The sequence below is a fragment of the Erythrolamprus reginae genome, chromosome Z, assembly GCF_031021105.1.
Source record: "Erythrolamprus reginae isolate rEryReg1 chromosome Z, rEryReg1.hap1, whole genome shotgun sequence".
NCBI lineage: Eukaryota > Metazoa > Chordata > Lepidosauria > Squamata > Dipsadidae > Erythrolamprus > Erythrolamprus reginae.
This window is the reverse complement of record NC_091963.1, coordinates 28802697-28830609: the sequence shown is the minus strand read 5'-3', so window position 1 is coordinate 28830609 and position 27913 is coordinate 28802697. Positions and strand designations below refer to the sequence as shown.

Sequence of the window (27913 nt, the reverse complement as noted above, 5' to 3'; positions counted from 1 at the left end):
TTCTTATGAGAAATTCATCCCTTTAAAAATGACTTGTATATCACTATCTCCTTAGTGGATTCTATCATGTCTAAGACCTTTCTTCTTTTCTTTGGGAAACAAACCACGTGATGTCAGAGTAATAAAAGCTAAGCTTTTAAAGCATATAGCAAAGCTGAAGAAAATCATAGTTGGCTATAACTGAACAGTTCATTCTGTTCAGTGGGGTTATCCCATGATTAGCCTTTAATAAAATTGGATCTGGAAGTATTTATATCTAAATAGGAAAATAAAATTAATTTCCTTCTTTAGGAGAATATATCCTTTCTGCTAAAGTAAAAAAAGCACTTGAATTTAAGTTTCTGTCATATGTGACAGAAAAGTATAATAATATGGATGGATCTTTTTAAGGACAAAGAAACAAAATAAAGAATGGGCAATTGAGAGAAGGTGTTAATGGAATAATAGAATATGTCCTAAGGAAGAATATTCCAAGTATTGGGATATTTTAAAAATATTTGAATGAAGAGCTCTTATTTTATACATATTACTATTTTAATTCTTTAAAACCTGGTTCAAATAGTATGTTTTCCCCCACCCAACCAATAGATAGATTTTTAAAAAAAGAAAATAATAATTTGTTGTTAGTGGAGGATTTGAATTAACCAGAATATAAATATTAACATTATGATAACCTTTGCCTATATCATTCAGTATTGGACTTAAAATGGGCAGACCCTTTCCAAAGGAGATTACTGAGTTAGTTTCAGCAATAGAGTTGTTATGGAAAAAATACAGAAGGGACTGCTCAATATGTTTTGACCATCTGGAAAAAGGGCAGGATACCTAAGGAATAAATAAAATTAGAATGAATAATTCACATATCTAAATTATAGAGTGGAATTAGGATTTTGTTTTCAAGTTTTTCAGTGCTTTTCAAGTCATTAGAATTTTTTTCCAGACACATTTTAAATTGTTTTATACTCAGCTAGTGTTTAATGCATGCTTATTATTATTTTTATTTAAAATCTGGTAATGTACGAATAAAATGTCAAACAGTTTTTAAAAAAAAAAAAATCTGCTCTAATTTTTAGCATTTAGCTTTGTCTTTAATGTCTTATTAATGCAAATGGTTGAGATATATAATTTTGGTGTTACACTAAGAAAATAAATGTATTCATTTTCAAAGTGATTTTGTTGGCTAACAACCCATACTTATACTTTTATCCATCACATACTTTACTGTTTTACTGGATTGCTGTATACTCCCCAGTGTCACTTTCTGTCTGAAGGTAGCTATATAAACAAATATTCAAAATAGGTGACTATTCTCTAAAACAGTGTTTTTCAACCAGTGTGCCGCGGCACAGTAGTGTGCCGTGAGACATGGTCAGGTGTGTCATGGGGAAATTAAACTTGGGTCCCCAAACTATGGCCTGCATGCCAGATACAGCCCGCGGAGGCCATTTATCCGGCCCGCCGCCAGCCGCCTCCATCCAAACATAAACATTCCCCTCACAGTCTCTCCAGCTATCAGCGACAGGAAGAGTGGAGGCACAGGGAACGCTCACTGACCAATCACCTTCTAGGATTCATCCCGACCACTAGTGATGAACCAATAGCAGGCTGCCTCTCATCCACACCCAGGAAGGTCCCTGCTCGGGCTGCCACGCACTTGTCATTGTGTGGCCGCAGTGAATAATTGAAGCTACTACCCCTGCCCATGGTCCAGATTTCTAATCCTGGTCAGGACTGGAGGTAAATGTCATTTTGTGTCATTTTGGTTGGTGGTGTGCCCCAGGAGTTTGTAAATGTAAAAAATGTGCCGCGGCTCAAAAAGGGTTGAAAATCACTGCTCTAAAACTATCCTGCAGCATATCATATTTTAAAAACTGTTGTTTGACAAAATTGGGAGAAATCCATTTCTCTTTTCTTTCGCAAGATTGACAGCATCTTTAAAGATGGATGTTTTATTTTTGTATAAATCTTTAAGCATCTCAGAAAGATGTGTACAGTGATACCTCGTATTACAAACTTAATTGGTTCCAGGACTAGGTTTGTAAGGTGAAAAGTTTGTAAGACGAAACAATGTTTCCCATAGGAATCAATGGAAAAGCGATTAATGCGTGCAAGCCCAAAACTCACCCCTTTTGCCAGCCGAAGCTCCCATTTTTGCACTGCTGGGATTCCCCTGAGGCTCCCCTCCATGGGAAACCCCACCTCCGGACTTCCGTGTTTTTGTGATGCTGCAGGGGAATCTCAGCAAGGGAATCCCAGCAGTGCAAAAACGGGGGCTTCGCTGGCAACGAAAGTCTGGAGGTGGGGTTTCCCAGCGAGAAGAGCCTCAGCGAAATTGCAGCATCACAAAAACACAGAAATCCTCGAAACCCCATCTCCGGACATCCGTGTTTTTGTGATGCTGCGATTTCGCTGAGGCTCCCCTCACTGGGAAACCCCACCTCCGGACTTCCCTTGCCAGCGAAGCCCCCGCTTTTGCGCTGCTGGGATTCCCCTGCAGCATCGCAAAAACATGCAAGTCCGGAGGTGGTGTTTCCCATGGAGGGGAGCCTCAGGGGAATCCCAGCAAAAACGGGTGCTTCGCTGGCAACAGAAGTCTGGAGGCGGAGCATCCCAGTGGCGGTGGCTTGGGTTTGTAAGGTGAAAATAGTTTGGAAGAAGAGGGGGGAAAAATCTTAAACCCTGGGTTTATATCTCGAAAAGTTTGTATGACGAGGGGTTTGTAAGACGAGGTATCACTGTATTTTGTTTTGTTAGATAACTTCCTTTGCGTGAATTAATTTTTTTGGAGAATTTCCTCAAGATATTTTATACCTTGTGACAGAAAATACAAATAAACCCTTAGTACCCTGACAAAAAGAAAAGATAAAATTACCCTAATTTTTCTGCCCTTTTTGTAAATGTTTCATTATGCATAATGCATAATAGGCTTGCTTTTTTCCACCAGAATAACAGAGTTGGGGGGGGGTCTCTAAATAGATATTATCTTTTTTTCAGATATGAATTTATTTCATTAACTCCTATAGTTCAGCAATTCATTTGAAGTACTGTATCAAATCGGTGAAATGCCAAACTACATGTTTATGTCTGATTTAATATTTTCAACCTGTGCAAAATTAGAATCATATGCTCTTTCCAGATGAAATTTTTGAAGTATGAATTTTACTTATGTTGTGCAATTGCAGGCTGATTTGTATCCCAGAGGTAACATAGCACTTGCTGAATTGTAAGAAGTGGTTACTGTGTGGGTGGCTTTTAAACAAGTTCTGTAGTTCTTTTCTGCAGGTAATAACATGGAAAATCCAATATACAATTGCAGAATAAGCCTTTGAATGAAATATGATTTTTGTAGAAGCTTTGGTCAGAGGGTTACCACTAATCATACCACTGGCTTGCTTCCCCAGCTCTTGTTTGAACTAGCTAGCATAGATTTAGACAACCCCGCCTTTTGCTTATTAGGTTCTCTTACGCATGGGGCTTAATCCCACTGCCTGATCCTTATTAAAACAGAAATACTGTTGCAGTCTCTAATAAAAGAGATAGGGTGAACTAGAGGTGTTCTTGAGACTGTTGGGAGACTGAATTGCTTTCTACATGTTACTTATTAAGAAAAGATATGATACGGGCAGAAGAGCATTATAGGTAGTGATTAACATATGACAAAAATTGAGCCCAAAATTTCTTTTGTTGAGCAAGACATTTGTTAAATTAGTTTTCCCCTGTTTATGACATTTTTTGCACTGTTGTTAAATGAATCGCTGCAATTGTTAAATTCGTAACACACCATTATTATTATTATTATTTTTATTATTAATTAGATGTGTATGCTGCCCCTCTCCGGAGACTCGGAGCAGCTTACAACAACAAAACAATACAAATCCAATACAAATCCATAGTTAAAAACAATTTTAAAACCCTTAATATAAAAAACAATCATACATCTCATACAGACCATACATAAAGCGGAGAGGCCCCAGGGGAATCAATTTTTCCATGCCTGACGACAGAGGTGAGTTTTAAGGAGTTTGCGAAAGGCAGGGAGGGTGGGGGCAGTCCTAATCTCCATGGGGAGTTGGTTCCAGAGAGTCGGGGCTGCCACAGATAAGGCTCTTCCCCTAGGTCCCGCCAGACGACATTGTTTTGTTGACAGGACCCAGAGAAGGCCAACTCTGTGGGACCTAACAGGTCGCTGGGATTCATGCGGCAGACGGCGGTCTCGGAGATATTCTTGTTAAGTCTTTTCTTTGCCATCAGTTTTCTATATTTCTATGATTCCCTAGGCAGCAATTATTCACCCCTACTCTCAGTGTTTTTCTCACATACCAGTACAAAGATTGACAACAATTAGAAATGAAGGCCACCATGGTGGTGGTGGGGTTTTTTTTGTCGGTCAGGTGATGGGCACATGCACTGTGCACTGTTTTATGTTTGTTTTATGTAACCATATTTACAAAATCAATAAAAATATATTTTAAAAAAAAATTAGAAATGAAGGCCAATGTTTTCAAATGATCAATGTTTTTGATCATCAGCACATTTTACTAACTTCTGACATTGATAATATTGGTAGTCCTCAAGTTATGATAGCAGTTGGAACCACAATTTCAATTGCTTAGAAATCACTACACAGCAGTTTGGTTATAAAGCATGATGTTATGTGACGTCTAGCAATACAAGTTTTCCTGCTGTCATTGTAACCCAAGATATAAGGGTTTTAACCAGGAAGTACCAGAGGTCCCAGCTAAGGAGTATACGGGTACCATGCATGAGTTGAGTTGGTGATGCTGGGGGAAGTGCAGCACCAGCAGAGAAAGGTTGGGGACGGAAGGTACAGTATGTACACACACATAGGAAATCCTGGGAAAGAGGATACAAAGGCCCTGAAGGCCAGGAAAGGAGGGTATAGGGCAGTGTTTCCCAACCTTGGCAACTTGAAGATATCTGGACTTCAACTCCCAGAATTCCCCAGCCAGCGAATGCTGGCTGGGGAGTTCTGGGAGTTGAAGTCCAAATATCTTCAAGTTGCCATGGTTGGGAAAAACTGGTATAGGGTGTATAAATGTAGGAAGGCTGGGAAAGGAGTGTATGGTGTTTGTGTGCGTGGTGTGGTGTGTGGTATTTGGAGAACTGTTTGAGCAGGAAGGCAAAGAGAGGCAGGGTGCAGCATGAGCACAAGAAGGCCAGAGGTGGAAGACTTTGAATGTGTTCAAGCACACGGAAAGAGGTTTCAGGGTATGTGCAAGCATAAGAAATCTAGGAAAGGAGAGCATAGGTTACATATTATTTGGAGAAATGCATAAGCAGCCTCAGGTGCAACACATAGCACAACCAACAACTAGCTTCCATGAAAAACTGGCTACTCAATTTAATGAAGTGCTTCAAACTGGAAAAATTGGAAAACAGTATTTTTAAAATTCTACCAATTGTCATATTTTTGCATGCAAGTACAAATCAATTCTCCACTTCTAACAATATTCAAACAACTAATTGGTTTATTTGCAAGTCCAAGTTGAATTTACATATTCAAAAATTGTATCCACATGATACAAAAAAATCAGAATTAATGAGATTAGAAGATTGATAAAAGGATGGTAAAAATACCCACGATAAACCAGTTTACAAAAAGAGCTTGTATAGATTATAAAAAGGATTTTATCACCTACAAAAGTAGATACAGAAATTTTGGAACTAAGTGGGATTAGAACAGACAACCAAAATTTGTATTAAAAAAAACAAAAACCTATAGAAAAATGGAAGATAATTTTTATGGTAAATAGTTAAAAAATATAAATATGAGCACTATCAAGGGTATTCATTATCTACATTGCTACTTATGATCTCAGTAATAAATCTAATTCATATCCTGAATAAAATAAAATTTGGATATGAACTGTCAAAGTGGGAAAATATTCCACTTGTTATAGAAAGATGATTTGAAGCTATGTAGAGAATCAAACAATGATGCTGAATAACAGTAACAATATACTGTGCAAGAAAAATTGGGATTTGATGGATATGTCATCACCAATATAAGTAAAAACATGGTTTTTATGTTCCTTTAATTGAATATTAATTCTGATTTTGTAGCTCTAATCTATATCTATCTGTAATTCAATGTATGTGATAAAGCATATGTTCATCCCAATTTCCATTAAAAAAACAATATAATAAGGTACAAGGATATACAGTGATCCCCCGGTTATTGCGTCCCCGACCATTGCGAACAGGGTAATTTGCGATTTTTCAACCCGGAAGTCAAAATACCATCTACGCATGCGTGCCCTTTTTTTTCTATGGGCACGCATGCGTAGATGGCAACCGGGAGATCAGCTGCTGGGCGGCTTCCCTGGGTCTTCCCCCTCTTGCTGGCATCAGCGAGGAGTTTCCCCACCGCCCACGCAAACTCCTCGCTGCCGCTCGCCCGCCCTTCGCCTGCCCACGCCGTTCGCTCCCCCTCTTGCTGGCGGGAGGGCGAGAAGCCCTCCCCAGCACCCGCTCGCTCGCCCGCCCTTCGCCGCTCGCCCGCCCTTCGCCCTGGCCGCTTCTTCCCAGCGGAGAAATTCCAGCCCCCACCTGGTCCCGCCCGATCCTCCTCCCTGAGGCAGCTCGCCCTCCCATGGCCGCTTCCTCCACCCTCCATCGCAAGCCCTCGCCACCGCAGCCAACGCGCGCTGCGATCTTCAAGCCCGGCTCCTTTCGGCCCAGCATCCTGGGCCAAGCAGCTGCCTTCCGTGACTGAGCCTGGCTGGCCCGGAAGATCGTAGCGCGCGTTGGCTGCAGCGGCGAGCGAAGCCAAGCCGGCAGCAATGTCACCGCCGCTGCAGCCAACGCGCGCTACGATCTTCCGGGCCAGCCAGGCTCAGTCACGGAAGGCAGCCGCTTGGCCCGGGATGCTGGGCCGAGAGGAGCCGGGCTTGATCCGCTGAGATCGTAGCGCGCGTTGGCTGCAGCGGCGGCGACATTGCTGCCGGCTTGGCTTCGCTCGCTCGCTGCTGAGGAGCCGAAGATTGGGGGGCGGCGCGGCTCTTTTAAAACATCGCCGCCGACATGGGGGGCTTGCTAGCACCCCCCCAAACCCGGGTTGGGGGTTCAGGGGGGTGCTAGCGAGCCCCCCATGTCGGCGGCGATGTTTTAAAAGAGCCGCGCCGCCCCCCAATCTTCGGCTCCTCGCTAGCGCTGCGGAAGTTTAAAACACCATCTGCACATGCGCAGATGGTGTTTTTACTTCCGCAGCGCTACTTCGCGAAAACCCGCTCGTTGCGGGGGGTCCTGGAACGGAACCCTCGCAACGAGCGGGGGATCACTGTATTAAATGCCAATGGTGAAATTAGATCAAGAATAGAATTAGAAAACCTCGGCCAAAAAACAGAATGGTGGGAATACTTACAGATACAAACGAAATTCAACAAGGATAAAAGTAAATCAGGAATAATTAAAAATGCCCCGCTAGATAAATTATGTATAGATTCCCAGGAACAATTAATTAAAAAATTCTACTGTTACCTAAACTATAACGAATTGGATAATATTAACACAAAAATTAATGTAAAACAATGGAATCTGGACCTCAAAAAAGAGATCAAAGATGAGGAATGGCAAATACTCTGGAGCAGAAATTATAAACTTACCATTGCCACGTCCTACAAAGAGAATTTAGTTAAAATGTTTTACAGGTGGCATATTACCCCGATTAAACTAACTAAACTAAACAATAAACTTTCACCATATTGTTGGAAGTGTCACCAAGAACTAGGCACCTATTTCCACTTATGGTGGCAATGCATAAAAGCTAAGATCTATTGGAACAAAATCGGACTCTGGATTGATGAAATACTTAATCTGAAAATAGAAAAAAACCCTGAATGTTTCCTTCTGGGCATTATTAGACAAAATCTATCTAAATCCCAAATTCACCTAATTGTCCATTTAACAACAGCAGCCAGACTAACCTTTGCGCAGTGGTGGAAGAATGAGGAGATACCTCCGAATGATGCAATAATAAAAAAAAATTAAAAATTAAAAAAAAATTAAATACTGCGCAGAGATGACGAAATTAACTATTCTGGTCAGAAACGAAACAATAGCTACATTCAATAACTGTTGGGATCCTTTCTACAACTGGTTAAGAAAAAAGAGTGAGAATAACACACCATAAGATTGATTTGATGGATATAAACACGGCCAGTTACAAATCTGGTATATAGTTATCTTATAATTTATATAATAATAAGAGACTTTATATATATACTGATAGTATTTTTATTACTACTTCCTAAAATCTCTACAATTTGATTAATTCAACACTAGCATTTAACAATTTAGATGAACAAACCGAACCATGGTAACGTGCTAATAAAATAGGAATCAGTTCTCATTCTCAATACAGCTCCCTCGGACATTTGCCAAACCCTTTATCCTTTCTATCGTTTCTATGTTCTCTGTCCTTTCTATCTTTTTCCCTCCTCCTCTGTATCCTTTCCCTACCTACTTCTTTCCCTCCCCTCTACAAGTCTTCAAGTTTGTACTTTGTAAATTGCAATATTATTTGACTGTTTTTTGTTGTTGTTGTCTCGACTACCATTTCATGTTTTGTACAACATAATGTACTTTGTATTATTTGTATAATAAAATTAAAAAAAATATGTATGTGATAAACTCCCAATGATAAAAGTGGTCTTATGCAATCCATAGCTGATAGAATCGTTTCCTGAATTTTTCTTGTTGACTTGTGGATACTTTTTAAGTTATATTTTTGCTCCTACAATCCATTTCTTTTCTATAACGTTTTCACCTTTCCTACTGAGGATAATTTATTTTTAGATGTACAGATATATAATGTTTTTATTGTTGGATTAAATTACTTGTCTAACCTCACTGGCAGAGTAAGTACAAGTGTGGAAAGTGTGTCAAGATATCTTCATCCATTAGATAAACTTTCAAACTCAGAAATAATAGCTAATTAGAACACAGACTGTTAGTTCAGAGGCTCATAACCATGGAATTGGTGTTAGCTATAAAAACCTAGATCAATATATAAAATACAGGAATCACAGTCAAAACAGATTTTGAAACATATATATTAAGTCATTCTTATAGTTATTGACACATTAAGGAGAATAACAAACATATTAAGTATTTTTCAAGTAATATAACCACAATGGAATTGAAAAATATATCTAATTTTACCAGACATATATCATTGCTTAAATAAATACTTACATTTTGGCTGGAACTCAAATTTCCCAAAAGTATCGGCTAAAGATGTGATACATTTTGTTGTTTCTTTGTGTTGTGTTATTATTTAATAATCTCTTTAAGATGACATTGAGCATTCTCATTTGAAATCTCTTTTGAAATGTCAATGTTTGCCAATTGCACCTATTTAAATATAGATACTTTTACGTCTGAGAGTGATATAAAGCAGTTGGTTCCTATTGGTTCACCTGATATGGTCGCAACCCTTTGGTGGTGTCACAGAACCGTATTGGTTGGTGCCGGTCTGTGGAGGCTTCCCTCTTTTTTAGTTTTTAGGATTTTGGGGGGTGGGGATTCCTGCGCATGCGCAAAAGTCAAGTTTCTGGCACTACACATAGGTTGCCATCTTGTTTTTGGCTTTGGGGGGAGTGATATTTTCTGATTTTTGCTACTGTGCATCCGTGTCCCATTAGCATGGCTATGTGGCAGAGGAGAAAGCAAATGGGCAGTGAAGTAAGTTAGAACCCATCTCTGCTATGAAACCATGTCCATCATGCTGCTTACACTACTGTCATGGTCTTAGAACATAAGAACATAAGAAGAGCCATGCTGAATCAGGCCAAAGCCCATCGGGTCCAGCATTCTGTGTCGTACAGTGGCCCACCAATTGTACATGGGGATATTGAGCAGAAAGAGAACGCAAAGCCCTCCCTTTCCCCTGACCCCCAACAAATGGTACTCAAGGGAATCCTGTCTGCCTCAACTAAGATAGAGGCGGCACGTGGAGTATATGAAAAAATATATAAACAGTATATGAAAAAAAAACCATCTTTACATGTGTTACTACTTAAATCCTAACATCATTTTTGGATTTCCCTGCCAATCATATTCTGTAGTTTGTGGATATTTCATAGCAATCATTTCAGCATTACTTGGAATTGTGTAATACCTTCTTTGTTGAGGTATGTCTGGTGTCTGCTTTACAGATAATCCTTACTTAACTATGATAATTGAGAGTGTAATTTCAATCACTAAATTATAAGTGAATGTCAAGTGGCTGCATTTTATTTATTTATTGATTTGATTTGATTTGATTTGATTTGTATGCCGCCCCTCTCCATAGAGGGTGGCATACAAATGATGTGATGGCGATCCCAGTTGTCCATATAATTAAGTGAAATTCTTAAGTAAGCCCCAGGTGGTTTGCAAACAGGCCAGCAAGCAGGTAAGTTGCCGCTGGTGAGTGGGGGGGAATGCAAAGTGTATGGACAAGGGAAACTATGTGGCTGACCAGCACAAACATGTGCTAAGTAAGAGAGATACACAAATTGATTGATTGATTGATTTGGATTTGGATTTGGATTTGGATGCCGCCCCTCTCCAAGGACTCGGTTGCTAATGCCATGATTCAGGGGTAGCGTCTGCAAGACAAAAAAATGTGTGCAAGGAGTTGGTAAGGAGTAAGCGCAGCAGCAGATGTTGAGGCATACCTGTCTCAAGACGTGAGGTCTTTCAAATTATTTATTTATTTATTTATTTATTTTTGTTTGCTGTTTGTTTGTTTACTTGTTTATTTATTAGATTTGTATGCCGCCCCTCTCCGGAGACTCATAGCGGCTCACAACAGGAATATAAAATACAAATCCAATGATTAAAAACAAAACAGTTAAAAACCCTTGATTAAAAACACTCATACAACCCAAACAAATAATACATAAAACGAAGCGGCAGAAGGGAATCCATTTCCCCATGCCTGGCGACAAAGGTGGGTTTTTAAGACTTTGCGAAAGGCAAGGAGGATGGGGGCAGTCCTAATCTCCGGGGGGAGTTGATTCCAGAGGGTCGGGGCCGCCACAGAGAAGGCTCTTCCCCTGGGTCCCACCAGACGGCATTGTTTTGTCGACGGACCTGGAGAAGGCCAACTCTGTGGGACCTAATCAGTTGCTGGGATTCGTGCGGCAGAAGGCGGTCCCAAAGGTATTCTGGTCCGATGCCATGAAGGGCTTTATAGGTCATAACCAACACTTTGAATTGTGACCGGAAACTGATCGGCAACCAATGGGGCCCACTTCTAAAAAAACATGTTATCAACCCTGACTAACTTCACCTCTCACATGGTAGTTATCCTCAGCATACCTTCTCTCAAATAAAACCATCTGTTTCAGATCCCATACAAGCATTTTCACTGAGGTCAGTATACTTGAATGACCCAAAAGACTAACATAACATTCCAGGTCGGTCTAATCCTTCATACACTAAAATGTGTGGAATGATCTAGTGATGGGAGTCTTCTGATTACTTCCCATATAATTAAACCTGAAGATCAAGGTGCCATAGAAAGTTAAGCCTCTCATGCTAACATCTCCAGTCTTGCAATGGAATCCAAGGAAACTTTTAAACTAATAGATTTCACACCTCTCTTCTAGGTCACATATTGATCTTCTCAGTATATAAGGTTTTGTATACTCATACTGCCCTTGCTGTTGTTGTTGCTCTCTCCTGCTTCTCCTCTTAATTCTTTTCTCCTTCCTGAGTAGTATTAAAATATTCTTCTTAATCAGGTGACAACTGTTTTTTAACAATATTAAATTCCTGTTTTAATTTTTTTCAGGAAACTTGGATTTGACTGGTCAAAAGCAAGTCTTCAAAGCAGAAAATAATCCATGGGTAACTCCTATTGCAGATCAGTTCCAATTGGGTGTTTCTCATGTGTTTGAATATATTCGTTCAGAAACATACAAATAGTGAGTATTGCATTTTTGCTTATCTTTTGTTCCATGGTTCCTTGCTCTAATATTTATTAGGGCACATCTCATTAACCAAATTCCCCGAACTTAAATTAATTTTCCCATTCAAATGTCTTCAAGATATAATGTTACATTTCTCATCATTTCAAGCCACCATAATTATTGTTTTTAAATTTTAGTTTCCCCTAATATATGATTTTGGCAATACAGGAGTTCTTTTCCATATACACATGTATTCCATATACACATGTATTCCTTCCGGCCTACATTTGTCTAAACAATTGTACCTTTGATGTGATTCAACAAAACTAAAATTGGATAACAATTTGTCTGAAAGGGTATAAGATTTCCTACCTAAGCAGGGGGTTGGACTAGAGGATCCCCCAAATCCCTTCCAACTCTGTTATTCTATTCTAAAAGTTTTATAAATAGATCCTGAATGAGGAAAAAAATTAGTAGAATTTTTCCAGAATTATATTGCATGCTTCATCAATAAATATACGCCTTAAGTAAACATTAAAAGGTGCATAAGTGCACCTTTGTGCCTACTGTTCCTCTCCTAATATCTTTTTATCTTTTCTGTCTCTACTTTATACTTACATTATGTTAAACATACTACAATACTATATTTGTATGATAGATAGATAGATAGATAGATAGATAGATAGATAGATAGATAGATAGATAGATAGATAGATAGATAGATAGAACATTATATACTACTGGATTATTATTTGTAACCTTTACTTGGATGAAATTGGAAGGTATAAGGCAACAATTTTTGAACCAATTTAACTCCAGTAGATTAACTTACAGAATGTTGAGATCCATGTTTCCCATAAGAATGAAATTTGAAAAACTTGAAAAACAAAGACGAGACATCTATGAGATATGGAACAAATTTTATCAATGGTTGAAACATAACAGGAAAACCCAAAATAAGAAGTAGCTAGGATTTATTTATAGAATAGAAAATTAAACTTACATATGTTAATGTAATGGAATGAAATCGGCTAAGACAGACTTAAAGTAGGCCCCCTGGAGGCCGAGAACGGCCTGTTTCCTAACTTCTGGTGGGCTCAGTAGGCTCATATTTCGCCATCCCCAAGTTCCAAAGTTTTTTCTGGAGCCGGGGGAGGGTAAAAATGCCCTCTCCCATCCCCCCTGCCCCCGAGGCTCCCTGGAAGCCAAAAACGCCCTCAGAGCCTCTGTGCGAGCCAAAAATCAATTGGCCAGCACACATATGTATGTTGGAGCTGATCTAGGGCAACGGTTCATGTGCCAACAGATAAGACTCTGCGGGCCACTGTAGCACCCATGCCATGGGTTCACCATCACTAATCTAAGGGAAGTCGTCCCTTAGCACTTGGCCAACAACAGTTCTGCTTCTTTTTCGTTATTCCCTTGCCCCCTCCTCTCCTGGTGCTCTCCCATCCCATTGCTGAGGATGTTTTAGTTACAAATCTGGGTCTCCCTGCAAGGAGAGGCAGTGGGCCTCCTTTAGACCCACACTTTTCCCTCCCACCCCCACCATGAGCAACCTGGGCAAGGAAAGTGAGCACGGGAATAGCTGCCTCAAGGAAGATGTAAGTGTAGCCAGGTGCCTCATTGTGGATGTTGGACTGGGCTGGGTTGTGGGTCTCAGTTCCCTGGGAGTTTGAGGGCCAAACTGGGTGCTTGCCAGAACTCTGGGCAGCCTGCACCCCTATCTGGGAGTCATCCACATGGCCTGAGAGGATGGTGAAGCTCCTCTGGTAGATAAGGATTTGGTGCTCACCATGGTCTCACCTTCCTCCTCTAACCATTTGTACCATTGTTCTGGACTAAATAATACACAGTTTCCCTTTTTCTTTCTTTTAATTCCAATGTTAGACTATCCATCTCCGCACAATCTAACACTTTTTTATTACTATTCCATCAGAATGCCCTGTTTCCAGTTTTGTGCATAGGCAATTCTATCCGTAGTTGTTATGTGCAATATAATATAATGAATTTTCTTACTTCGTTTCCTCTTATTATGCATTGTAGAAATAATTTGGGTTTTAACTCAATTTAGTGAAATAGTTTAGGTTTTAACTCAATTCATTGACTTGTGATTTTTTTCTAATCATTTTCTTATTTTAGTCCAGTACTTCCTGGCTTCTGGACACGGTCACCATATATGAAAAAATGTACCTTGGTTGTATTTATATTTCCAGCATTCTGCAGATCTATGTGAAAGCATTTTCACCAATCTAGCTAGGGGTAAATGCCAATAATAAAACATTTTATATAAATTTTCTTTATAGACTGCCAAAATTAATTTATAGTCCCCCCCACATAATTTCCCCAATATTCTAATTCAATGTTATAACCAAATACAGTGGTACCTCATGATACGAACCCCTCATCATACGAACTTTTCGAGATACGAACCCAGGGTTCGGAATTTTTTTGCCTCTTCTTACGAACTTTTTTTCACCTTATGAACCCTGCCAAGCCGCCACTGAGATGCCTCGCCTCCGGACTTTCGTTGCAAGCCAAGCGCAGGTTTTTGCGATCCTGGGATCCCCTGAGGCAAAAACGGGAGGGAAAGGCTCAAGGGAGGAACTCAAGGGAGGAGAAAGGTGTGGGGGAGATGAGGAGAGAGAGGTGGGCAAAAACGGGAAGAAAAGACTCATGGAGCTCAAGGGAGGAGAAAGATGTGGGGGAGATGAGGAGAGAGAGGTGGGCAAAAACGGGAGGGAAAGGCTCAGGGGGCTCAAGGGAGAAGAAAGGTGTTCGCCTCAGCTTTGTCTGGCCGCCGCTTTTTTTTTAAGCCTTAATATTGTGGATTCTCCTTATGGGCTTTCACGCATTATTGGCTTTTCCATTGATTCCTATGGGAAACATTGTTTCATCTTACGAACTTTTCACCTTATGAACCTCGTCCCGGAACCAATTAAGATCGTAAGACGAGGTATTACTGTATCTTTGCCCAGGCTATCATGGTTTCCTTGACCTTTTCTTCGTCCATTTTAAATTTCAGGAAATAGTTGTATTCTTTTATTGTCATTTTTTCCTCCATTCCCTGTATTATTTTATCATAATTTATGTTGTTCCTTATAGATCCTTTTTATATCTTGCCTGAATTTGCAGCCACAGCCACCAATCTATATCTAGTCCTTACTGTTTTAATTCTTGGTTTGCTTTTTAACTTCCCTTGGGCATCTAATAGTTCTTTGTACCTTACAATTTTATTTAAATCCAAAGCATTTGGGTATATCACTGCCTCCATAGTTAATAGCCGAACTGGTATTTTGCTATAATGATTTTTCTTTATTTTCCCCCAAACATGTAGAATGGCTTCTCTCACTTGGTGTCTCTGAAAATAAATATATACTTTCATTTTCCTTTCCCAATTAATTCCTGCCACTCTAGTTGTAAATCGTGATCCTCTAATGTAAATACCCTTTTGTTATTTAAATTTATCCAGTCCTTTATCCACGCCACAGCCACAGCTTGATAATATAACTCCCAATCTGGGAGTCAAAAACCACCTTTATTTCTGCTGTCTTGTAATAGTTTTAGTTTTATTCAAGGTTTCTTCCCTAGCTAGACAAATTTAGTTGTTCTATTTTATTTTCAAAGGATTTATAGACATACCCAGAACAGACCTAATTCAGTTGCTGAATATGTTTCTTGTTTACATTTAAGGGCACATTTGTACCTGGCCAGTTAATAGTGTTAGTGGAATAAAAATATATCTACACTGGCATAAACAAATGATATAAGTAAAGCTTAATTATGTCTTCAGAATACTATTTAGATGTGAATCTATTGCTACCAATGTTACCATTTTCTGTGGAGTATCCACCTAGATCAAAATATCTCCTCTTTTCAATCCTGTCTTTGCCTGTATCTACCTACTTGGCCACTTAGATTTCCTACCAGTTATCGATTATCTCACTGATTATTGATAATTTGTACATATAAAACAGATTCACAAGATGTCCTAGAATGTTGTTTGTTTGACACATATTACAAAAACAGAAGGTATTTGAGAGTAGTATATCAGCTCCGTGTTTGAAAGTGCCATAGCTGAGAAAGGGAATTAAAGTGCATAAATTATTGAAATAAGCTTTCACCTTCTGGTTCATGATGCATTTTCAATGAGGCCTTCAGTAGTGAATGAATTACCTTCTCATGGATTAGAGTATATGTCAATTGCAACCACCATATGTTAGGAAATATGATGAAACCATAAAAAAATGTCTGGCTGTCTTAAATGAGATGTAAATCCAGTAATATTGCACAGAGCCATTGTCTTTACAGTTAAGAAGTTGTAATTAGCCAGATAATGTAATGGATCTTTAACGGATAAGAATTTTTGATGCAATGTAGTTTTGAAACATGTCCTTCTCTTCCAGGTAGTTTCAGGGTCAGAAATTTTGGGATGGAAGTAACTCTTAAGTTCTTTGTATGTGCAGCAGGAGGTTTTTTTGGGGGTATGTGTGTGTATCAAATAATATTTTAGGCAACTTTGACTATTTTAAAAAAGAAAATGTTATGTGAGCTTATACATGAAAACAATAAAAGATTACTATTTATAGTTGTCATTATAATAAAATAAACACTTAATAAATAAACCCTGATTTGAAATTCCAAAGCTAATATTATTATTATTACTACTATTATTATTTATTAGATTTGTATGCTGCCCCTCTCCATAGACTTAGGGTGGCTCACAACAACAATAACACAATATATAACAAATCTAATAATTAAAAGTCACTAAAAACCCCTTATTAAAAGAAAACATACACACAAACATACCATGCGTAAACTGTATAGGCCCAGGGAAGATGTCTCAGTTCCCCCATGCCTGGCGGCAGAGGTGGGTTTTAAGAAGTTTACGAAAGACAAGGAGGGTGGGGGCAATTCTAATCTCTGGGGGGAGCTGATTCCAGAGGGTCGGGGCCGACACAGAGAAGGCTCTTCCCCTGGGTCCTGCCAGACGGCATTGTTTAGTCGACGGGACCTGGAGAAGGCCAACTCTGTGGGACCTAACCGGCCACTGGGATTTGTGTGGCAGAAGGCGGTCTCGGAGATATTCTGGCCCTATGCCATGAAGGGCTTTATAGGTCATGACCAGCACTTTGAATTGTGACCGGAAACTGATCGGCAACCAATGCAGACTGTGGAGTGTTGGTGTGACATGGGCATACCTAGGCAAGCTCATGATTGCTCTCGCAGCTGCATTTTGCACGATCTGAAGTTTTCAAACACTTTTCAAAGGTAGCCCCATGTAGAGAGCATTACAGTAGTCGAACCTCGAGGTGATGAGGGCATGAGTGACTGTGAGCAGTGACTCCCGGTCCAAATAGGGCCGCAACTGGTGCACCAGGTGAAACTGGATAAACGCTCCCCTCGCCACAGCTGAAAGATGGTTTTCTAATGTTAGCTGGGGATCGAGCAGGACGCCCAAGTTGCAGACCCTTTCTGAGGGCGTCAATAATTCCCCCCCCCCCAGGGTTATGGACGGACAGATGGAATTGTCCTTGGGAGGCAAAACCTACAGCCACTCCGTCTTATCAGGGTTGAGTTTGAGTCTGTTGACACTCATCCAAACCCAAACAGCCTCCAGGCACCGGCACATCACTTCCACTGCTTCGCTGACTGGACATGGGGTGGAGATGTGCAGCTGGGTTTTGTTGTGACTGGCTCTGGCCCAGCTCCTGCCCCAAGGAATGTGGAGGTGGATGCAGGGGAAACATCAACATGTCATAGGCCTGTTTTATTGCCGACAGAGTCAGATAGTGCAGTTTCCTTGGACAATGAAGAAGAAGACTTGGAAGAGGGGGGCTTGGCACACAGTGTATCTTGCTGCCTTGAGCGCCACTTTGTAAGTCTTAATAAAAGCTCTTACAAGTGTTCGATTGGATTCGGACTTACTCTTCCTCCATCGCTTCTTTAGACGTCTCTTCTGGCGTTTCAACTCCCGGAGCTCCTCGTTGAACCATGGAGCTCTACGGGGTCTAGCACCACGGAGAGATCGCAACGGCGCAATCCAGTCAAGAGCCTCTGCTGCAGCCTTGTCCCAGGCCTCAGCAAGAGACTTTGCCGAATTGTGGACGAGTGTATCTGGAATAACCCCAAGCGCCCTCTGAAAGCCCTCTGGATCCATCAGGCATCTTGGGCGGAACCACCTATGAATACATATTCCATTAAAATACAGTTTGTTACTTTTGATAGTATACAACTTTGTGTTAAAGTAATTCTTTCCTTTGAAACCACAAACCTTTTATGCTTTTGTTGACTTAGTTTTGGGTTTAGTTTTTAGGGGCTAGAGATAGTATTTAGATGTTCCATATAATCCAAAGTTGTTTTTATTTGCTTGTTTATTCATTCATTGCATTTTGAAGAGATACATCTAGTTAGCAAGCTGATAAACTGAAAAGATACAGAAAGGAAGTTTAATGGAAAAGATACAGAGAAGAGAGATGCGTTCTTCAAATCCAAGCCAAAATACCTGTGCATTTCAGTTGTGCTTTCCTCAAGATATAATCAACATATATGGTTAGGAAAACTGAGAGTTATATTCTGATTTATCTAAAGGAATAGGGGGAAAATACTTCATAGGATGCCTATATTTAATCTTATTCCTCAGGAAAAAGACCAGACCTTTCCCCTTATTCTAAGCCATAATGCTAAAGCTTTACCTCTGAAAGTGATAACTATATAGTTTTTATTGTGCTCCTAGTCACCTTTCAAAGTAACCTTTTAAATTTGAAGTATAATTCTCCAGGGATCGTGTATGTCCAAGATAGTGACAAAGACATGATGAACAGTAGACTTTATTGGTTATAATGTACTCAGCAAGTGCACATAGACATAAATGTTTAAAACAAAACAGCAAATTAAATTCCTTTGAATAATTGCATTCCTGAAACACTATTCAAAATTGTTATAATGTGATTAGTAATCTGTTGGTAAGCTTTTAATGTGATAAGAAAGAAGGGATGTTGAGGATTGGCCTTAATGATTAGACCTCATGAATTCAATTCAATTTCAATTCAATTTATTAGATTTGTATGCCGCCCCTCTCCGTAGACTCGGGGTGGCTCGCAACAATAATAACACAATATATAACAAATCTAATAATTAAAAGTCAAAATTGAACGGGTCCAAAGACGGGCTACAAGAATGATGGAAGGTCTTAAGCATAAAACCTATCAGGAAAGACTTAATGAACTCAATCTGTATAGTTTGGAGGACAGAAGGAAAAGGGAGGACATGATCGAAATATTTAAATATGTCAAAGGGTTAAATAAGGTTCAGTAGGGAAGTCTTTTTCTGCCGTCAGTCTTCTATGTTTCTATCAAAAAAACCTTATTAAAAAGAAAACATACACACAAGCATACCATACATAAACTGTATAGACCTGGGGGAGAAGCAAGACAATTTTTTCTAAATACTGTATGTTGTGCATATTAATTATGCTGTCTTGATTATTTCACTATGTGCAACTAAGATTTTGAAGTCACTATCTGAATTATCTTATCTCAGCTAAAGCTTTTATTACATTTGGTTGCAGTATTTTTCACTCTCTTGCCTTTTTCTGTGTAACTGTTATACTAAACATACAGTTTTTTCACACTTGCTTTGAGAGGTGCTGTTTCCTTCAATGACCTTGTCATTTCACTTCATGCAGTGCTTAAGAAGTGTTTTACTTCATTACTATTGTGGAATTAACTTCTAGAATTAACCTTGAAAACCAGAGCAATTCAGCACAATGCTTGAAAAATAGCCAGTCCCCAGAATACCAACACTGACCAACATCAAAAGGCCCTTTGTATCTATAGTCCAACAATACTTCCATCTTGTGCTCTTCCTCCCTGTTTACCAAAATGGGAATGCCGTCTATGAAGGTAGAGGGTAGGGAGAATCAATAACAGGCTGCTGCCCTGCATGGGGGGAGGGGGCGCAGTGGAGGTAGTAAGTTTATGCACTATTTATTGAATACTTAATAGGTTTTTTTTATTGTCCTTCCTTCTCTAGTACCTTAGTATGATCCTTAATTACTTTTAAAATAGGAAATAATTAAATAGCATGTTTTTATCCATAAACGCTTTAATCATTTTAATCATTATCTAGAACTGAGCTTTTATAGCAAATTAAATTATATTAATTAAATTATAGCAAACAAAATTGAGCTACTTGCCTAATCTGTTATCATACTGAACCTTGTGGGTTCAGTACAAAACCTGTTGTGATTCAGCCTGAGGCTCCTCAGGGACCGGCTGGAGCTCTGACGGATCCATGCCCAGAGGAGGAGGACAGTGACCAGGAGGGGGAGGACCAGGCAGACGGGGGAGAGGAACGTCAGGAAGAGGAGGGGGGGCCTCTCCCCAGCTAGTAGCCTGGATTCATTGGATGAAGACGCACAGGCTATAATAGACATGAGGCAGAGACGTGCTGCTCAAAGAAGGGGCCAATTAGAAAGATATTTCCATCCCTGAATTGGCAACAGCTGGGTTTGGGTGTGGTTCTCCTCAGCAGGGTTGAAAAGGCAGGCCTGCCCTTACAGTCTTGTGGAGAGTTATCAACTGGGAGTCCTGTGACCTTGCTTCGATTCTTGGCGTCTCTGCTCTTGGCTTGTGGCCTAGAAGGCTGAAAGACTTGGGGGAGGCGTGGGTTTTATTATCTCCAGTGTTGTTTTTGCCAGCAAGAATCCTGTTTTATTGCCTGGCCTTCGTGAAACCTCTGTGAAGCTTCATCGTGTTCCTGTCTGTAAGAACAGTTTTTGTTACCTGCGTTTGCTTTCCAGTATATAAACTGCCTTTGCTTTTTACCAGTGTCTCTGGCTACTCTTTTTGGTTGGTGTTGGCGTCTGGGGGGACCCAGACAGAACAAAAACCTTAAAATGTTACTGTGCTCCTCAACAAATAATGTTGTCATTTGTCCTTTTTGTGGCTATTCAAATAACTGTTAATCAACTGAATAAGAGTCCAAGTAGCTATTTCAAAACTTACCTTGGCTGGTAAGCCACCCCCACCCAGTCACATGACCATTAAGCCATTCCGTGGTCACATGATTATCAAGCCACTCCCACCTGATCACATGATCTGCAAGCCATCCCACCTGATCATGTGACTATCAAGCCACACCCATACAATAAGCCACGGCCACAGTGTGGCAGTAAAATTTTTTGCAACCTTTCAATTGCCTTCCAAAGTAATGACCAATGGAACACAAGATGCTCTTCAACTTCAAATAGAAAACTTCTGAACTGATTAGCTTAATCACTGAGAAAGGACCAATACACTTTGTATCCAGTTTCTTAAATTCAATAAGAAAAATGAAATAGTGTATGTGTATTATGGCAAGAAATACGAAGTAAGGCTACATTGCCAGAATCTTGTAAATCTGAAAGTTAAAAGTCTTGGTTTGTGCCATTTTGAGACAAAATTACTTAGGATCAGAATTTCAGAAAATAAGTGGTTTTAAAAATGGTTATATGTTACCTTTATTTCATCTCTTGTATATAATCTTTTGTTTTCATCCAAATAAGAAATTTCTAAAATGTTGAGATAGAAATATACTGTGCAAGGGCTTGTTCTTTCAGGTGGATGTCTTTAGGGAAAATATATCACTGCCAAATGTTTCAGAAATAAAGTCTGTTTTATAATAAGTCAGTGCTGAACTCCAGAAAGAATTACTTAGTGACAACTAAACAAAATTGAGGGAACCCAAATTTTTCAGAACATATTTAATATTTAATGCCGTGTTTGAAGTTACATAGTGCTTTTATATCTCCCTTTAGATTATTCAGATTGGTTAACACTGTTCTATACTAATAGAGAGATCATCTATAAAAAGTTATATATTAAAAAGAAGGAAAATTAATGACAATATCTGCAATAATGGTTTTCTCCAAAAGAGGTCTCCTTGGTGACATAATGTCATTACTCAAAAAAAAATTTAAGATTGGGGGATACCTGGTCTTCCAAATATAATTGGGCCCCAATTCTTATTCTAGTCAGATTATGAGTTACTTCAAGTGATACCAATGTTTGATCACTTGAATCTGCCATTGCTCGATTGATTAGATCAACACGGGTCTATTAAATTATTTTTTTGACCCTTGTGGGCCACAAAGAAATGCACAGTGAAGACTGAAATGATTTTTCTGGGTTTTTTTAGATCTGGAAGGGAGAAACACCTACACAAAACATGCCTATAAATTTTCCTGAATTTTATTTTTCAAAAGCAGGAATAAAATCCTGGGGATCCTTGAAATCTTGAAAATGGCATTTCATTTCACAGAGTGTCCATCATAGAACTGCATCCTTTCACAGGCAATGAAAGGTTTATCTCAGTGTTTAGCTAGTTAGCATTCTGTTTCTGATGTGAGTCAATGCTTTAAGGGATAACAGTTAATTGATGTAGCTTTCCTATGTATAGGTAGACAAGTGGAATCAGAATTGCTAAGCAAGGCAGTTGTTTAAGTAAGTCACATCCAATTTTATAACTATTTTTGCCACAGAATAAAGATAATTGCTGCAGATGTTAAGTCACTCATGAGTCATTAAGCAGCTTTGACTTTCTTCATTAACTTTATTTGTTGGAAGCTGTCTAGGAAGGTTATCAAATACTATCATATGTCCCCAGGATGTTGCAACCATCATAAATACATGCCAAGTGCAGGAATTTCAATCATGTGACTTACAGTTGAAGTATAAGGACTGCTTGTAATTTTTTTAACGTGCTGTTGTATCTTTGAATGATTGCTAAATAAATGGTTGTAAGTCAAGGGCTACATGTAATCCGCATAAAAATAAGAACAGATAGTCTAGTTCTATTTTATTTTAAGACTACATTAGCAGAATCTTAAAAGTCTTGAAAGTACAAATCTTCCCTGTCTCTTTTACATCTTGATAAATTAGGGGGCTCCTTTCTGAGTGTCTTTCTCTTCCCCTTATGCAGAGGGGCGGCATACAAATCTAATAAATTATTATTATTATTATTATTATTATTATTATTATTATTATTATTATGTTGGTACAACACAGCAAACAAGATCACTATGCTGGATTTCGTATTTCATCACCAGTCGGGCGCTTCCCAAGCACCTAGGACTGCGTGATGTAGCGGCGAATTATGTTTGACGATCCCAGTAAAGCGGCCTTTTGCAATTGACAGATGGAGATTTTGTCAATTCCGATGGTTTTCAAATGTCCGCTGAGATCCTTTGGTACTGCGCCCAGCGTGCCAAGTACCACTGGGACCACTTTCACTGGCTTATGCCAGAGTCGTTGCAGCTCGATTTTTAGATCTTTGTATTTCACTAATTTCTCTAGCTGCTTCTCCTCAATTCTGCTGTCTCCTGGGATTGCGATGTCGATGATCCATACTTTCTTTTTCTCCACGATCACAATGTCTGGTGTGTTATGCTTCAGAATTCGGTCAGTCGGAAGTCCCACAGTAGTTTTGCTTGCTCATTTTCGACCACTTTTTCGGGCTTATGATCCCACCAGTTCTTTGCCACTGGTAAATGGTAGTTCCGGCACAAGTTCCAGTGGATCATCTGTGCCACAGCATCATGTCTATGCTTGTAGTCAGTCTGTGCGATCTTTTTGCAGCAGCTGAGTATGTGATCGATTGTTTCATCTGTTTCTTTACAGAGTCTGCACTTTGGATCGTCTGTTGATTTTTCAATTCTGGCTTTGACAGCATTTGTTCTAATGGCCTGTTCTTGTGCCGCCTTTTTGAGTGTTCCACTTGTAAGCCATGACCAGGTCTTTTCTTTATCCACTTTGCCTTCAATATTATTATTATTATTATTATTATTAATGCCCCCTCAAATTGGATTATTCTTTATCATTTCTTCCCACATCTCCCAAGGTCTTTCCCACACATTATTATTATTATTATTATTATTATTATTATTATTATTATTATTATTATTATTTATTATTAGATTTGTATGCCGCCCCTCTCCGCAGACTCATGCTGGAAATGGAACAGTTCAGAACTAAGCTAAGGAAGAACAGTCCTAAAAATTGGGAAATTCTTAACACCTTTATGATTTCAAAAACACTAGGCTGGTTCACCATATTTACAGTGGAAAAGATGAGTTACCATGTACATGGCCTACTTCTATTTGAGACATAAATTAAAAAGCAGCATTTTTATAATAAAAGAGAACACTCTGCAGTTTCTATTCTCTACACAGTAATATCTTGTTTTATTATGTGCTGGATTTTTATTGAGCTCCAGTTTCTTATTTCAAGCTTCATATTGTGCAAGACTTTTATGTTATCCCAGCCAGTTTTTTACTTTCCTGTTGAGGGCTATCTGGTAACTGAGAAGTCATTCCTGCATTGTGAACTTTTTATCTAGTGTAGCGGTTAAGTGGATATTATCTCAAATTAACTTGACGAATTTGCAATTTAGCTTAATCCTTTATTTTGGTGAACAAATGCTACTTAAAATCTAAAATACTGTATTTTTCAGAGTATGAAAGACACCTTCCCACCTCAAAAGGGGTTTAAAATTTAGATACATCTAATAGGCCAAATACGGGCATATTTGGCTTCCTGAACCTTCTGCGCCCTCACCTTCAGTGGTCCTCAGAAGCTCTCTACAGTGTTCTGTGCTACATTTTTGGGCTCCCAAGCTCTCCAGGTGTTGCATTTTCACCCTCTCTGATCCCAGAAGCACTCTGCAGATCGAAAACGGGCCATGTTGGTTATGACCTATAAAGCCCTTCATGGCATTGGACCAGAATATCTCTGAGACTGCCTTATGGTGTACGAATCCCAGCGACCGATTAGGTCCCACAGAGTCGGCCTTCTCCGGGTCCCGTCAACTAAACAATGTCGGTTGGCGGGCCCCAGGGGAAGAGCCTTCTCTGTGGCGGCCCCGACTCTCTGGAACCAGCTCCCCCCAGAGATTAGAACTGCCCCTATCCTCCTGGCCTTTCGTAAAACTCCTCAAGACCCACCTTTGTCGTCAGGCATGGGGGAATTGAGATGTCTCCCCCGGGCCTACATAATTTATGTATGGTATGTTTGTAGGTATGTTTGCTTAAAAATGTGGGTTTTTTAAACTATTTTAAATTTTAAATTGTATATTATTAGATTTGTTATGAATTGTTTTATTGTGTTGTGAGCCGCCCCGAGTCCACGGAAAGGGGCGGCATACAAATCTAATAAATAAATAAATGCAGAACACTGTAGAGTGCTTCCGGGGGGGGGGCAGGGAGAGTGAAAACATGATGCATGGAAGGCTTGAGAACCCAAAAACGGGCCCATATTTTGCCATAAATGAGCCATGTTAAGCACTGCGGTGTGCTTTTTTGGAGTAGGGAGGGGAAAAAATGTAGTATGTGGAGGAGCTTGGGAACCGCAAAAGCGGGCCTGGTTTTGGTGAAAATGGGCCATGCGGAGAACTGCAGAGTGTTTCTAGGGCAAGGGAGGGCAAAAACGTGACTGACGGAGGGCTTTGGAACCCAAAAATAGCCTCAACGGGGGACAAAACTTTTTCCCCTCCTTCTTTTCCCCCTGTAAATTTAGGTGCATCTTATAGTTCGAAAAATATGGTGTTCTGTCTGGGTTCCCCCAGACCTCAACACCAACTGGAAAAAACAGCCAGACACTCTGGTAAAAGCCAAAAGTATTTTATAACTGGAAAAAATAAGCACAGAGGAAAACCTGTTCTTCCCAACAGACAGGATATAATACGGTACAGCAGGGTCCTGATGTCCAGACAATACAGCAAGCTTCTTGCTGGCACCCCCCCCCCCAAGGTTTCAATAGTCAAAGGCACAAACCAGGATTCCAAGACGCCAAAGTTCACAGTCAGGTCCCACGACTCTCAAAGATAAAACTCCACAAGCCAGGAAGGGTGGGTCTGCCTTTTAGCCTTTCCCAAGAGCACCACACCCAAACCCAGCTGTTGCCACTTTAATGCTGAAAGTATTTAGCCAATTGATTCCGTCTCTGAGTAGCTCTTCGTTGTCGCAGATCAATTATGGCTTGTGCACTTTCCTCTAAGGAATCCAGGCTGCTTGCTGGGGAGAGCTCCCCCTGGTGGGACTCTGGCTGTCCTCCCTCTTCTTCAGCCTGGGATTCCTCCTCCTCGTCTGTCTGCACCTCCTGTTCCTCAGCCTCTCCCTCTGAGCTGGAAACCGACAGAAGGTCAGCCGTTCCCGGAGGGGCCTCAGACGGAACCACAACATATGGTAACTACTTTCAGGCTACCATGTGGTGACAGTGTATGTGTAGTACACAGGAAGTAATAATATAAAATCAGAAACTTTGACTAACTACTTAAATGCTATCCAACTACATTTTAATTTGAAAAATGGAGAAACCGAGTTACTTTCTTTTCGGGATGTTGTTATACTTTTGAGAACATGTGATCAATGATAGACATTCAGTGTAAGGGTGTCTATCTTTTTATGCTGCAATATTAATTTTTTTAGTTATTTTAAGCAAAATAAACTATTGTTATTCTTGTTAGTAAGGTCTACATGTTTTTAAAATGCACTACAGTGGTCCCTCGATTTGCGCGTTCTCGATTAGCGCGAAACGCTGCAACGCGGTTTTTCAAAAAATATTAATTAAAAAAATAAAATATTAAAAAATAAAAAATAAGTCCACGCTAGTTCTCTCTCTCTTTCTCTCCCTGTTGCCGGCGTGGTATATGAGAGAGAAAGAGAGAGGCAGAGGTCGGGCGCATTACCGGGAGGTGGAGGCGGCGTGGGGACGCTGCGTGCCGGGGACTCCGAGGAGGGGGTGGACGTCTGTTCCCTGAATGGAGACCGCCGGCCGCTCAATCGGGCCAGCAGGGAACAGAATGGAGCCTTCCGCGGCGGGGCTGGTAAGGGGGGGAGCCGAGGGGGGAGCCGAGCCCAGCCCCGTGGCATTCACACACGCCCCCCTGGATGAGCGGCCCCGCATGGCCCCAGCGCCGGACTCCGTTGCCGAACGGCGAAACCGGAAGGGGCGAGGTGGGGGAGAACGGGAGGCTCAGCATTCCGGCAGTCGCAGCGCTGGCTGTCAACTTTTCTTTTTAGCACTGGGGAGGCAAGTCAGCTCCTGCCCAGTTTTAAAAAGAAAAGTTGACAGCCAGCGATTGTTCCGCTGCCGCCAGCATGGAGCCCACGGGGGATTCGCCTTCCTCCCGCCGGCAGCCGACTGATCGTGGGCTCCTTCGCAACCTCGGAGAGCTTCCTGGTTTTCGTGAGCTTTCATGCCCTGGAAGCTCTCCGAGGTTGCGAAGGAGCCCACGATCAGTCTCGGCTGCGGGTGGGAGGAAGGCGAATCCCCCGTGGGCTCCATGCTGGCGGCAGCGGAACAATCGCTGGCTGTCAACTTTTCTTTTTAAAACTGGGCAGGAGCTGACTTGCCTCCCCAGTGCTAAAAAGAAAAGTTGACAGCCAGCGCTGCGACTGCCGGAATGCTGAGCCTCCCGTTCTCCCCCACCTCGCCCCTTCCGGTTTCGCCGTTCGGCAACGGAGTCCGGCGCTGGGGCCATGCAGGGCCGCTCATCCAGGGGGGCGTGTGTGGACTGGCAAGCGGCAAGCGGCAAGTGATCTGGCGGGAAGACCAAGGGAAGGTTCCTTCAGCCGCCCAACACCTGATCCGCTCCGCAGCGCGGCAGCAGCGAGGAGCCGAAGATGGGGTTTCCCTTTTGCCTTTACCCCATCTTCGGCTCCTCGCTGCTTCCGCGCTGCGGAGCAGATCAGCTGTTGGGCGGCTGAAGGAATCTTCCCTTGGTCTTCCCCGCCGCCCACACGCAAACTCCACCATCTGCGCATGTGCGGCCATGAAAAAAAATGGCGCACATGCGCAGATGGTGGTTTTACTTCCGCATCCAATATAACGCGGAAATCGGTTAGCGCGGGAGGTCTTGGAACGTAACCCCCGCGCTAACCGAGAGATCACTGTACATCCTAATCCCCCTAATCCCACTCCAGCAGGACATTTTCATTTTTTCCTAAAGAA

The 27913-nt window shown here is 40.8% G+C and overlaps 1 protein-coding gene across 1 annotated transcript in view; it reads left to right on the top strand.

Annotated features, from left to right (window-relative positions):
* RSU1 (Ras suppressor protein 1) overlaps positions 1–27913 on the top strand; it is a 123805-nt gene that overhangs the window by 46034 nt on the left and 49858 nt on the right. The window contains exon 8 of the mRNA XM_070729569.1: positions 11804–11936. Within this exon, the coding sequence (XP_070585670.1) occupies positions 11804–11936 (133 nt within the window). The remainder of the gene's footprint in view (positions 1–11803; positions 11937–27913) is intronic.